General features: G+C 34.3%; 2 protein-coding genes and 1 pseudogene across 2 annotated transcripts; 1 reads left to right on the top strand and 2 right to left on the bottom strand.

The window, feature by feature from the left end:
• Positions 1 to 4889: 4889 nt before the first annotated feature.
• On the top strand, positions 4890 to 8046 carry LOC104229919 (uncharacterized). Its single transcript, XM_009782647.2, has 4 exons — positions 4890 to 5060; positions 5626 to 6269; positions 7204 to 7342; positions 7453 to 8046. The coding sequence occupies exons 2-4, from the start codon at positions 5735 to 5737 to the stop codon at positions 7511 to 7513; spliced, it is 735 nt and encodes a 244-aa protein (XP_009780949.1). The 5' UTR covers positions 4890 to 5060; positions 5626 to 5734; the 3' UTR covers positions 7514 to 8046.
• Positions 8047 to 8763: 717 nt separating this feature from the next.
• LOC104229921 (cell wall / vacuolar inhibitor of fructosidase 1-like) lies at positions 8764 to 9375 on the bottom strand. Its single transcript, XM_009782648.2, has one exon. The coding sequence runs from the start codon at positions 9271 to 9273 to the stop codon at positions 8764 to 8766; it is 510 nt and encodes a 169-aa protein (XP_009780950.1). The 5' UTR covers positions 9274 to 9375.
• Positions 9376 to 11348: 1973 nt separating this feature from the next.
• LOC104229924 (desiccation-related protein PCC13-62-like) lies at positions 11349 to 14838 on the bottom strand (annotated as a pseudogene).
• Between the last annotated feature and the right edge of the window lie 569 nt (positions 14839 to 15407).

Here is a 15407-nt window from a genome sequence, read left to right as displayed (position 1 = left end):
TTTGGCGGCACATAGGTACTCGTCACCTCACCTATACCCCACACATGTGGGTTTTCACATAGAAAATAAGTCGGGGATCCCTAATCCCTCAAATCAAAGTTAGACCAAACATTTACCTCAAGCCAACGGCCAACTCAAAGCTCAATTACCGCTTTTCCTCTAGTTTCCACCTCCAATCGACTCGTATCTAGTCATAATTAACTTAATAACATCAATTATCTCTAAAGAAATCAATTCCAATGCATAATTATAGATTTCCCAATATTTTCCCAAAAAGTCAAAAATCGACCCCGGGTCCGCTCGGTTAAAACCCGAAATTCGGACCAAAACCCGATTACCCATTCACCCCGAGCCTAGATATACAATTGGTTTTGGAATCCGACATCAATTTGCGGTCTAAATCCCCAAATTTCAAAATTCCTAAGTTCTACCCAAAAATCGCTCAATTCCACCATGAAAAACCCTAGTAACTAGGATGAAATCTTGTAAAAAGAAGTAAAAGATTGAAAAAAATGAGTTAAGATTCATTTACCTGTGATTTGGGAAAGAAATGGTCGTTGGAAAATCGCCTCTTGAGGTTTAGGTTTTGAAAATGGGAGAATGAATGAAAAATCACGTCCAAAATCGTTTTTGAATAGTTGCATGTATCGCATTTACGATCAGGGATTCGCAAATGTGAACTCGCAAATGCGGACATTACTTCGCAAAAACGAAGAATGGCCTGGCCTGCTAGTATCGCAAATGCAAACAAATGTTCGCAAATGCGGTCTGTTCTTATCGCAATTGCGATCCTGAGCTTCACAATTGCGAAGGTCCCATCCCAGCCCTTCTGATCGCAAATGCGAACATCTTTGCAAATGCGATGCTTGCATTTGCGAGCCATGCGAAGTCTGCAGACCTAAAACATACCAACAAAATTCCTTAAGTCTAAATCACTCCGTAGCCTATCCAAAACTCACCCGAGCCCTCGAGGCTCCAAACCAAACATGCACGCAACTCTTAAAACATCATATGAACTTGCTTGTGCGATCAAATCGATAAAATAACATCCAAAACTATAGATTTAACACCAAAACACATGAAATTCTTAAGAACCCTTGAAATTTCTCTTTTCTCAACCGAATGCCCGAATCACGTCAAATAAACTCCGTTTTCACCAAATTTCACAGACATGACTTAAATATTATATTAAACCTGTATTGGGCTCCGGAACTAAAATATGGGCCCGATACCAACGAGATCAAATATTAATCAATTTCTTTAGTTCCATATATTTTCAGTCTTACAATTTTCATCAAAAATTTATTTCTTGGGCTTGGGACTTCGGAATTCGATTTCGGGCATACGCCCAGGTCCAATATTTTACTACGGTCCTACCGGGACCGTCAAAACACTGGTCTGGATCCGTTTACCTAAAACGTTGACCGAAGTCAACAAAAATTAACTTTTTAGGCCAAAAATCATTTTTTCATCAATTTTCATATAAATGCTTTCCGGAAATACGCCCGGATTGCACACGCAAATCGAGAAAAGATAAAAATGAGATTTTTAAGCCTAGAAATACAGAATCAGATTCTAAAATAGAAGATGACCTTTTTGGTCATCATATTATAGATCGTTTTATTCCAACACCAATAACCTTGAAAATGGATAATCTTGATCTTTAGACCCTCATTCAACCCACGAACAAACTTTTAATGTCAAAAGCTAAAGTGTTGTCCATAGATCAAGCGGGGCAAACACTTATCAAACTTAAATTTCTGCCCATAAAACTAGCGAGACCAAAAAATAAAGAGTGGTGCCAAATATCTTCTTTGTGCAAATCACCCAACGGCAGGACCCTCAAGGATCAAGATTGGGTCCAAGGTGATGAAAGTGTAAAATCCTCTGGACTGTGTCAAGAAGTGAGTGTCGGTGCAAATTAGTAATCAATGCCAAATGTCTAATGGATCGAATTTTAACATTTTTTATTGAATTTTTTTAAATATATTTTTTGTATAAATATACATTCTATATATTACATACAAAAATTATTTAAATTTTATATTTTTTCAGCTACCGAATATAAATAATTTATGGGTGAAAACCCCCCTTTTTTATTCCTTGCTCCTTCTACTTCTTCTTTTCTTTCCTTATCTTTTGCTGACTTGCTGTTAATTTCAAAAATCAAATGGTAAAAATTTGACTTAAAAAGTATGATAAGATGGAGAATTCAGACCCACAAACAATTTGAAAGTCAGTTGTTTCGAGGTTAATTCCCACAAAAAACTCAATAATTTAAACTCAAACAATTCATTAAATAAGTACAGATGATTAATTTCCATCTCAAAAACTTGAATAAATTATCCTAAAATCTTGAACTTTAAATCCATGTCTAATTATCGCCCAGATAACCCCTCGTGCGTTTGCCTTTCTGTCGCTTTGTTTCTCTCTCATAATAATTCAAACTGAAAGCAAGTTCTGGAAGTGTCAGTTACTCGGAAAAAAAAATCAAGAAGATCCAAATTTATAATTGATAATTAAAAAATAGTCACAATTTTAAAAATAATCGAAATTTATCCATTTTAATATAAAAATATAATTGGAACAAAAACACACATAAAAATCCGGAAATATTCCATCATAATATGTTGGAGTTCGAGTTTTTTACATATGAAATTCCGGTATAATATACTATAATTTCATAATCTACTGGAGTTCCAACATAATATGTTGGAAGTTTATATGCAGGAACTCCATAATCTAGCATATTATGCTGGAACTTTCCGTATTTCAGCAAAATAATGGCTATTTTTCAATGACTTTGCAGATACTGGCTATTTTTCGGTTACAATCCGAAAACTGGTTAGGCCGTGCTATTTTCACCAGTTACTCTATCCGGTCCACTTTAATTAATATTTTTGGCTATTTTTGCATATATTAAAAAAATTATTTTTTGCATTACTTAGCAGTAAAAATGACCACATTAACATTAATTTATTCATTAGAAATATAACAAATATTTTTATGCTCTTTATTCCAAAAACAACTTGGGAGAAAAAAATTAATTCATTCTTGATATTTGAAAACATAAAATATTGTATAAGAAAAATGTCAAAAAAAAAAAAACAATTAAAGTGAACCGTAGGGAGTATCACTTACTCTCTTCGGTCCACTTTAATTGATTTATTGGTTGTTTTCACCCATATTAAGGAATTCACCTTTTAGCATTAATTAACAATAAAAATGATCATATCAACCTTATTTTGTTCATTAGAAATATAACAAATACTCCTAGGCTCTTTACTCCAAGGGCAACTTTGAAAATTATTTTATCAATAAAATTATATATGTTTCTTCATATTTATATTGTGGTTACAATTTATTCTTGTATCTCGAATAATTTGTTGTAAACAAATTGGCACGCCCAGTGGGACCAAATCTATCATTCATTCTCTAATAATGAAAAGAATGTGGTGTCTTCTTTGCTGGTACTTCAAGCCTCGTTTACGCGATCTTGTAAATCTATGCCTCGACAAGCCTTGAAATAGGGGACATTTGTAGACATCAAAATTTTATCAGATCAAATCCATATGAAATTTGGACAAAATCCTAAATTTAAGATTCTACAAGTAGAGTCCATCGAGGTTTCTTGGATGCTACTCTATCTGAAACCGTAACTTGGAGGTCACTCTACCTGAAGCCCTAATTTGAAGCGTACTATACCCAAAACCCTAGATACATTAATAAAAGGGGGCCATATATTCTCTTAAAAAGCATCTCAAAAATGGAAATGATCTCAGTAATTTCATAAATTCTCAGAATATGCACAAAGAGATCAAATATATGATCTTAAAATTACATAAAAATTCATGGAATATTCACAAAGAGATCAAAGACATCAAATATTGTCTTTCTCAAAGCCACCGAAGTAATCAATGGATGTTCTTCCTTTTTCTGAAGATCAAATACATCCTAAGGAAGTTCGCATCATCCTACGTTCGAGAATATACTGGTTAAGCCCTCGAATCACGAAGAACGATCTAGAGAGAGGAATCAAGGGAACAAATAAAAATGTACCCGCATTATTTTATCGATAAAATTATATATGTTTCTTTATATTTATATTATGGTTACAATTTATTTTTGTATCACAAATAATTTATTGTAAACAGTCCGGTATCCGCATTGGGAGCCGACTAAATTTATATTTTTCCATCCGGTGTTTGGTATCCGTATTGGGGCCCAACTAAATCCAGATTGACGGAAAGGTATACATTAGGAATAAAGTATTTTCTAACAAAGACAATTCTGTACCGGGTGAAATTTAAAAATAGTCAGATTTACAACTGGTCGTTCAAAAATAGCCCAGTTTCAAAAGTAATCGAAATTTACCCACTTTTCATGTAAAGATAAATCTGAATGAAAACACTATTCAAAACCTGAAAAATGCGCCAGTATATTATGCTGGAGTTCCAGGATATTATACTGGAGTTCCAAGATAAGTATGCTGGAACTCCAGCATAATATGATGGAGTTCCATCATAAGTACACTAGAACTCCATCATAATATACTGGAGTTCCAGCATACTGGTCCAGCATAATATACTGAAGTTTGGAGTACCGGTGCTCCAGTCTCCAGTATATTATACTGGAGCCAGCAAAGTATACCGGTCCAGCATAATATGCTGGAGTTCATACACAGGTGCACCGAACTCCAGTATATTTTGCCGGACCGGTCTCTGCTGCAGCAAAATAGTAGCTATTTTTCATTGACTTGATAAACGCTAGCTATTTTTAAATAACCAATCCGAAAACTGGTTATACCGTGCTATTTTTACTCCCATACCAGGGTTCCAACCTGAAACCTCTCGTTACAACCTTGTTTGGTGGAGTATCACTTATCATTCATTAAAATAGACGCACTCACTTTAATGAACTTTCTGCTACAGTACTATTTCAGATCTCAAATATTTTTTAGTACTCAACACAGGCTCCTCTACTATTAAATTTCATACATTACCCTTCACTTTCTTCTATCTAAGCTAAATCTCTGTTTCTCACTCTCTCTACAAGTCAAGGTACTCTCTTTTTTCACATTTTTATGTCTTTATTGATACATGATTTGTTTAGATTTAGCTACTTTAATTGGTTTTATTGAGATTGTAGAATTCTAAAATTTAAGTCTTTACCTTTTTCTTTGCAATTCAGTAGTTGTTTACCTACTGTAGTGAATCCATGAGTATTATGAGTTGTTAATTTTGCTGAATTTTGAAGTGCTGGTACCTAGCGCTGAGTAGATTGTACTGAGATACAATAATAGTGTTGAATTGATGGTTACTTCCCTCAATTCAGCAATATTACTGGAAATTGTTAACAACAACAACAAATAATAAGGGGTGGATTTAGCGGATTTAGCATGCAGGCTACGGGTTCATCTGAACCCAGTAACTTTTGCTATATATGTTGAAAATTCCTCTAAATAAGTGCAAATAATAGATTTCAAACTCAGTAAAATCAAATAGAATGCGGTAGAATTTCAAACGCGAACATAAATTTCAGATCTTGGACCCATCTCTGCTATTAATTGCCTATTGATCCTTTTTTTAGGAATTTAAAAGTGTTTGATAAGCTTTTGTTTTTCAGAGTTTGCTTCAGATGATAATTTGAAGAAGATAGCCAAATGTGCTTGCTGCATTTCTACATTTGATGAGTATAAGTGTAACGAGACTGAGATTTGTTGAGTGAGGTTTTGATGGATCATATTTCATCTACAGAGAGGGATTTTGTGGTTGATCTCGAGAGTTGTAGAAGTACAAGTGAAGAAGCAAGAAGTACTAATTCTCCATTAAATGCCAAAGCAGGGGATATATTATTCACTAGTGTCTGTAATGATGATGGTGAAGAACTTTCTAGAGCTGAAAATGGGTTGAATATGAACAGCAATATAAAAGACGACGCAGAGCTATCTCCGGCAAATATTAGAGTGTTTATAGACAAGACAAATTTAGTAGAGAAGAAACCGGTGAAAGAAAAACGTAAATCAATGAGTGCTAAAAAACCTCCTAAGCCTCCTAGACCTCCCAGAGGATTTTCATTGGATGCTGCTGACCAGAAGCTGATAAAAGAGATAGCGGAACTCGCAATGATCAAACGTGCACGGATTGAGAGAATGAAGGCATTGAAGAAAATGAAAGCAGCCAAGGCATCGTCAACATCATCAGTATTGAATGGCAGTTTCCTTGCCTTGCTCTTTACTGTCTTCTTCTTTTTTCTGCTATTGTTTCAAGGTAAATATCTGGATTTTTCAGTTTGGATTTCCTATGTCCTATTTTAGAGTGTAATTATATTAAGAATGAAGTTTTTATGAAATTTTGCTCCAAAAGAATGCTCCTTGTTAAGATAAATTTGACTTTCCTCATTCTTCAGCATGTCAAGTCATGTTAATTGCATTTCATACCTGTAGTCAGTTTCTTCTTTTGTGTTTCATGCTTTTAAGTGACTACATATTGGTGTTGCTCGTGTAGACAATGCTAACAATTGGTTTGTACCTGCCACCAATAAGCAAAATCGTAATGGAGCTATTGGGTTATCTTCTTAATTCTCTATATATGTCAAGATCATTCTTGTTTTGGAAGCCGAGCTTGTTAGCGCAAGCTTGTGACCCAAGTGGGGGCATTAAGGTGTTGGGACACCATATAAGTAAAGCCCTTGACAAGAGTGGTTTGGTTGGGCCAGCAATGACACTGGGTGTTTTGCATGCTTCCCTAAGCCGAGGATCTATTGGAAACAACCTCTCTATCTCCACAAGGTAGGATTAAGGATGCGTACACGCTACCCTCCTCAGACCACACTACTTGGGATTATACTGGGTTTGTTGTTGTTGTTGTTGTTGCATTCTTGTTTTGGAACTTCTATTTTTTTCTCTCTTGATACTGATACCAGATCCGGTTATGTGAGCATCTTTATGGCAGTAGGAGGATGCAAAAATATGGCTTGACACGATATATATGTGTGCTGATTCTTTGCATTTTTGGTCAGCAATGATGGCGCTGAAAAACCACATTTTTTTGCAGTTGACATACCCTTGTGTTTTCTTTCTTCTCCTTTTAGTTCCTCTCCTCTCCCCCCCCCCCCCCCATTTTATTCATACTGTTGAACCAAGAACTTTTTTTCCATTATGCAAAATTTCTGATGATTTGGTGTTTACAATATTGTATGCAGGGATGTCTTATAGAAGTTCAGCTATGAGCTTTCACAACTCTGTTCAATCCGGCAGCGTGAAGAATAGATTCATTATTGTACAGGACCACTCAAATTTATCCACTAGTAATGCCATCTTCGCGGACTCTGGATCTTCGGAGTATGTACTACCCTATATATCTCTGATACATCTGAAAATGGTACTTCACATTCTGTAGTTATAGATGATTCTAGTTGGCTAAGTTTTTCCATTTGCTTCTTATCTTGTAGTCCTGTGGAGCACACTTCTGGTTTAACTCATGGGAATAGTCCGAAAAGTGTCACAAGCTGAAATTTAGTGTCATTACTCGAACTATTCAAATATGAATACAGATTGCCACTACGTTTCTGGCATGCGCCAGTTTGAAGGAGTTCTACGTAAGTGACTCGGTATAAGACTTACCTAATTTGTATAACCTGTACAGTGATTGATACTGGTTGATTGAGATAAATAACCACTGCCATAGCACACTAAGAATGCCTCAGAATTGCCAGTTCAGTAGCTAGCCTCAAATTGACAAAGAGGTTTCTGGGGAGAAGCATGGATTGAAACAAAATACAGATTGGTCCTTTAATATGTAGCAGTTGGATTATATGGTTTATAAAAGATATAGAAAGAAATGGTGATGTCAAGTGGCAAAAACTGGTGATATATGAGTTTCTTTTTCTTGTCAGTTGGAAGACCTAACTCCTTTGTGATATATCTTTGATGTTTATTTGTGCCACAATGGTTGAACTGAATCCCTAATTATGATATTTGGACTAGTTAAATAGTGCATAATACTCTGAGAACAAGAATTTCAGGGCCTTGTAATTGCTGATCAATCTTGTTTGACTTGCTTTACTTATGTATTGATCGCCTGAACCACACTGGCGATGCGCGTTAGATCAGACTTATTTGCATTTTAATATATGGAATAGAATATGCTTTCTTTCAGATTATTGTTTTCTGACTTGAGGGTCTATCGGAAACAACCTCTCTGCCCTATCGGGGTAGGGGTAAGGTCTGCCTACACATTACCCTCTCCAGATCCCACTTAATGAGATTTTACTGGGTAGTAGTTGTTGTTGACTTGAAGTCATACTATCCTGGGTGCACATCTGTATGCTTCAAAGTCTGTTAATAGTTAATAACCTTTAATATCATTGGGATTCATGACTTAAGTATCTTCTCTAAGTCCAAAAGTAATACTTAATTATAACTGGAGAATTTGAAATATAAGTAACTCTTCTCTGAAGAAAGGTTCCTGCCCTCACTTTAAATAGAAGCAAGGCAAGTTGGGAGTATCATGTTTGCCACGTTCGACGGATTTGCCCTTTCTAATTTTCTATAATAATAATAATAATTTTCTTATAAGAGAACTACTAAAAAGACAGAAAGAAAAGACAACTTACCATAAGAGAAAATCATCTAAACTGCATCATTAACAACAAAGGAAGTGAAAGGAAAAAAACAAAAAAGGAGAGTATCTGTATTTGTAAAAGGGAGTGCATGCGGCTGCTTCAACGGCTCGAACCCGTAACCTATATTACAGGGGTACATCATAATAAATTTCTAATAATTGCTCTACCAACAACAGAAAGCTCAAGCACTGCAGTGTTCAAACCAGTAAGAGGAGAAAAACTACTCTTGAAATTCTCCTCACAATCCTGAGAATCACCAAAACATACAACCATACCATCTTCAGCAAATTTTGGGTTCCCTTTAGTCAAAGCTTCAACAGCTTCAGGTAAACTTACTGTTAAAATTACCTTATATGAAAAAGCACACTTCTTTAATGGAACTCTCCAAGCTGTTGGAGGATTGGATTGACGTAGCTTTGAGATAAATTCCGCCGCCTGATTCGCCTTCACTTTGATGGCGTCCACGACGATCAGCGCCAGCGTCGTGATGTCGCCGCCGGCGCTGCGTTTGTCGGAGAGTAGAGTTTTTAGGCAGAGGTTGTAGTTTGGTGTGTTCTTGCATGTGGTTTCTACTAGGTTATTTCTGCTGCTGCTTGTTTCCAGTGTTAAGGTTAATAGCAATATGACTAGATATATTAGAGTCTTCATTTTGGAAAAGAAGAAAAAAAGACCTAAGTTATTGTTTTAAGTGGAGAAACTCAGGGCAGCTAGTTTGCTGTTGTGAACTCTGAAGAGATTGGGAACTACATATATTGGATGGAGGTGTTTGCTCTTTTAAAAAAAATTAAAAATCATTCATCCGTTCTACTTCCTCTCTTTCAAAAAGATCCGTACTATTTTCTTATTAGTCTGTTTCGAAAAAATTGATCGTTTACGTACCATATTTCCTTAGTGATATAAAAATGAAATTGATGAGGGAGTAAAAGATTAAATTACGTACAACTATGGGCGGGTAGGCGTTATTTTTCTGTTTTCGGCAAAACTTGGACACATTCAGTGGTGTCGCTGGTGTGGAAATGCAGAGGAGATAAGACTTAATTTTAAGTCGGTTACTTATAACCATCTCTTTATGGGTTCCTTTATTTATCTCTTTCCCAAACGGGGTTCTGTTGGTGATGGGAGATATTAGGTACTTATATTATGATATTAATATGTGTGTGCGTGTAAGCTGGTACGGACTCTATGGAGAAAAGAAAATTAATAATGCTTGCAGTGCTTTGTATTGCGAATCATCCCTACATTATTAATGTAATTTATGCATCACTAGTTTCTACATTGCTAATTATTTACCTGTAAAATTGAATTACAATTAAATTTGTACGTAGTTTTAAGGATACATAATATAACTTGATACAAATTAAGAAGATAAATTAATATTGAAATTAACGATAATAAAATAAATGCAAATCACAAAATTGAACAACCTTAGCCTCTGAGTTTGATCAACCTCGAACCAAGTAATATCTCAACTAGTGTTAGAACTGAACAACAAGATGATAAGAACTAGAAATGATTAGTATATTGCTCTCTTTTTGCATGTTACAATGTTCCTTACAAATGATCAGAACCCACTGTATGTAGTGGGGGTGTTCTACTTTTGGTATAATTCTATACAAGGTAAAAAATCTCATGATTTGCTAGTTAATCGGCCTCTTCTGCCGAGATTTCCGCCGTGATCCTCGACCGATTGCGGATATTTTGGCTTTCCGTTATTTGGCTAGGTAAGTTCTCCTCGATCTTGCACGGTCTCTGGGTCACGAGCTCGACGATCTAATTTTGCGCCTTGGTTCGATATAATCCGAGTTCGAGTTTTGACCTGCCACGTTTAAGCCTCTGTTGGTCAAACAATTAACGAACCCAGTTTCGACCGTATACACTAATCTTAACATTATCAGTACATATTGTAACCGATATGTTATTAAATCTTGTATAACTTGTCTTTGAACCAAGCAACCCGCAAGAGTTAGTCATATTTGCTGATGTTTTCCTGTTATAGTCCAGGGGGATATAGCCTTTAGATTATGGGTTCAACTGAATCCATAACTTTTGATATGGAGTATAAATATATATAATATCAATATATATATATATATATATATATATATATATATATATATATATATTAAATTTCAACAAATATTAGATTTGAACCCATAATTTTAACAGTATATTTAATTAAATGCTGAGAATCTTAAGAGTTGGATCCATTAAATTTAAATCCTACGTCCACCCTTGTTCCAGTCAATGAGTTCATAGGCAAAAAGAATGCTACTATACTCATTTCCTTCTAACATGACATTTTCCCATATCAAATTTGAAACCTTTTTTCGTTAATATCATCATTATACCTAAGCAGGGACGGAGCCATATGGTCATAAGGGTAGTCAAGATTATCCTTCATCGAAAAATTACACTATATATATGGGTAAAATATTATGTTTTAGAGGTATATAACACATATTGAACCCCTTTGTCAGGAATTTTTTTCGCTTCTTTTAAATTTGAACACCCTTGAGAAAATTTCTAGTTTCGCCAGTACATACGAGAACGTAAACATATACATGATTCCTCTTAAAAGTTAAAAAAATAATAAGCACAAACGTCCAATAATCACATTTTTATTCATGTATAATTTCTTGTTTCTCCTAGTACAAAGCTTTCGCTCACTTTATTATGCATTTTTCTGCATGTAGGAAACAAACATTTATTTAATTTCCTAAAGTTTAATTCCCTCCAACTTCAAGATAGGATTTTGCTATTCGGTCATTTGCTCATTTTGGGTAAAATCCACCTGGTTTATTCTCATTTCCACTTCCGTACATTATTTGCAATATTTCTTCCGGCGTTCTATTGTAGGAAAGTGAGTATTTATCTGCTGCCAATATATTTCCTTGTATCTTCCCGTTATTACCTACTGTTGGTTTTACTTTGAGTCATTCATCTTTCAATCCATGGCGTCCTAGCTTGTTTCTCAGCTCTGATATCCGATTTGTGAACTCTGCTACTGTTATTCCGTAGGGTTCTACGTTCTCTCTTCCTCGCTCATAAAGCAATGCTATTAGAACTGCGTCTTGACCTGATTCTACTCCCAGTAGCCCTGCTAGTAGTTGCAGATTTTGAATTTTGTATGTTTTCAATTTGAAATGTAATGAATATACTACATGCATGCAATTTGTTTTATGAGATGAGATTTGACTCGACATGAAGTTTAATATATTTTTTATTATAATTATATTGTCATGTTAATTTGGTGCATTTCTACTATTCTATCATATACTTATTACTTTTCAGTGGTATAAGTACCGGATGACTTTGTCTACAAGACTTATGCAGACGGAAAGTTTAAGATATGAAATTAACTAGTGGGTATATTTATGATAATGAAACGATTATTATAATAAGAATTACCATGACAATGTAAAGAATTTCTATATATAAAATTAAGTCGTCTAAATAATAATACAACAATTATCTATAAAAAAAAATGATCAGTAACCAAGAAAATAAGGTAGATTATTTGTTACAACAGTTATAACTAACTGATAGAATAAAGATTCTTTACATGACATTGTGAGTGTATATACATTAAGTTATTAAACTAATGATTGAAAAATTAGATTTAAATATAAAAAGATAATGACACTGCAAGTAGCTAAAGTTTTAATTCTTGAAAATTGTACAGTTTTGTGGTGTGTTTCGTTTCCTATAAAATGTTTTCCTGGAAAATGAGTAGTTTTATCACTTATTTTCCCTTGTTTGGTTGGTGAGTGAAAAACTTTTTCCGAAAAATATTTTCTAGTGTTTGGTTAGAGAGTAGAAAATATTTTTGCATGCTACTCTCCTCAACCCTATTCCTTCCAAGTCCCCATGTTTCCTTGCCCACCCCAACCCCCTCTCAATACTCAACATTTTTAGGATTCTATTTTCTTCAAGAATTTAATTATTCTTCTAAAAATTTATATAAACCCAAAGGAACTAATGTACTGCTTTATTTTTTTACGTAAAAATAACTTTAAAATTTGTGCGCCATAACTAAAAAAGAGAATATTCTTTGTTTGGATGAAAAAAAATTGTTCTTTATACAACATGAAACTCATTTTATTGAAATAATGAAAAATACATTTTGTACATCATAAAAAGAAAATACTTTTTTTCCTTCGGCATATATTTTTAATGAACTGCCACAACTTAAACATGAAACACATAAAGAAGGTGGTTCTCGTTAATAATATATAGAATTTTATAAATAATAAAATAATTAATTCAGCTGCAATAGAACTACAAACCTTTGAGAATAAGGATAGTGATTTTTATCTCATAATAATTTTTTAACTCTGCAAATGCACTTAATTAACATATAATTAGTAGATACTTTTACTTCAAAAATGTATAAATGAACAAAATGGTAACATCCATGGTAACTTGAGAAAGAGTTTTGGAAAATGTTTTCCCTTCTCTCAATAAGGAAAACATTTTCTTTCAATTAGAGGAAAATGAGTTGATGAGGAAAATATTTTTCAGAACATTTAAGCCAACCAAACATGAAAAAATTAGAAAATATTTTCCATGCCATGCATGTAAATTGGAACAAAGATAATAATATTATGTTAAAAGATGTACTAGTTCAGAGAGTAATTTGATTTAATTACCCTTTTGGCAGTAGGGCTGAGGAGTTTAGGATTGGCTCCAACATATCCAGTAAGTCCAATATAAGAGATAACATACGAAGCAAGGAGATAATTAATGTCATTAGCGTAAGGATTAAAAGGTGGTTCTAATTGATGTCCAAATGCATCGTTCATAACTGTAGCAAATGCTTCTCTGCTTAGATTTAGCAATGGCCTTGAAAATCCTGCTACTGTATTCTTGATTGCCCTACAATATCAATTTTATCGAACTTTTAAATTTGGATATATAGACGTTATATATTAAATTAATAGGGTGCTTGGATTGGTTTTTAAGCCAGTCAAATCAATTTTTAAGCTTTTATTAGTTTTTAAGTGTTTGACAAAGTCAAAAAGGACTTAAAATGAGTGAAAAACTGCTTAAAACAAGCCAAAAGAAATAAGCTGGACAACCCAACTTATTACGTTTTGGTTTAAAAGCTATTTCTGCTGAAAAGCTTTTTTTTAAGCCAAACCAAACGGTTTCTAAATCAACTACTGAAGAAGAGGTGTAGGTCTCTCGACACCTATGTTGCTTGGACCTTTTAAAAATATTGTCGGGTGTGTGTTGAGTCCTCCAAAAGTGATGTGTTTTTTTACAAGTCGACATGCACACGACAATATTTTTAAAGAGTCGAACACTATTTGGTTGAAGAACAAAGAAAGTTTGTTTGAAGAAGCTCTTAGGAACATTCTATTACTACAAACAATCATTTGAGTTCAACAAATTAATAGTTGCACATAAATTATCCTTATAATAAGGGTTGATTTGTACAAAAATCGAAGTATTCGAATCTTTCACCTGCAACAAAAAATATTACAACCCATATTTACGTACGTTAGTTCATGCCGTAAGTTAGTAAACGTAAATCCAAGAAGAGATTATCTTTGAGATGATAAGAAGTTAATCCTATTGGTCTTAAATGATAGAAAGGTGTATAAGGATGGTTAACAAGTATTAGAAGTTAAACGAATCAAGGATGTTGCAACCCGTATTTTCGGGTAAACCTAGAGGTGCTTAATACATTTAAGAGGATGTGTTTTAAGGTATTTGGATCATATAATATCCGTATCGTAAGTCTTGAAGTCAAACGAGTTATGAAATAAAAGTCGACAAAAGTTGTCGCAACTTAGGTTCATAGTTTTACTTAAACTTTAGGTCAAATGTTACTAAGCTTTTCTACCAATTTACTTGAAATTATAGGGTGATCTATCCACAAAATTGAATATCTATGAGTCTAGTTTCCAACGCATTTAACCGTTCGTCGATACAATATCGGAGTAGAGAGATATTCATATTTTCGCGAGACTGCACCAAACAGCTCTCTATGGGGCCTACATAGGCGGTTTAAGACTATGGATATATATAATATGACTACACCCCATTTTAAGTCATTCATTTTCACTATATTCAGACTTTACAACCCTAGAAATACCCTCTCAAGGTTCTCTCAAGATTCAAGACCCAAACAAAGGACAAACAACACAAATCAAGTGTCGGGAATCCCGTGGCGCTAGTAAGTTTCTTGTTCTTCTTGTTGTTGCTCATTTTTGTATTGTTCCAGCTTGTGTGGGAGGTTGTTTCAAGTGTCGAAAATCCTGTGGCGCTAGGTGATTTCAAGTCTTATAAAGTGATTCTAGTGCCGAAAAACCCTAATTGATTGCTAGTTTCGCTTCCTTGTTCTTGTGGCAGCATTGGAGGGATATTTCGTGGACAATTAAGGTAAAATTGGAGTTGTTCTTTCTGTTTAAGGGTAAGTAACCTCTTACTCTACATGTATTTAAGATTTTCCAAGTTGTGGCTAAGTAATTGAAGCTAGAACTGGTGAAATATATATCGAAAGGCTTGGTAGTAATGTTGTTGGTTGGTGGACTATTTTGGGAGGCTCAATATGATTATTATTCATGTTGTTGGGATGTTTGGTGATTTTTTTGACTTGTGGGAAGTCATATAAATAGGGGAGGTGTTGTTCGTTTTATCGTAAAATAGGTTACGGTCGATATATACTAGATACGACGCTTAAACGATAATGATAGTATCATTTCTCTTATTGTAGACTAAGGAGTCATGACATTTGCGTAGCTTGAGGTTGGACAGTATATACAAGGCATGTGAAG

This window comes from Nicotiana sylvestris, chromosome 5 (assembly GCF_000393655.2).
Source record: "Nicotiana sylvestris chromosome 5, ASM39365v2, whole genome shotgun sequence".
In the NCBI taxonomy this organism is placed as follows: Eukaryota; Viridiplantae; Streptophyta; class Magnoliopsida; order Solanales; family Solanaceae; genus Nicotiana; species Nicotiana sylvestris.
The sequence above is the reverse complement of the archived record's forward strand: the minus strand, read 5'-3'. Positions and strand labels throughout refer to the sequence as shown.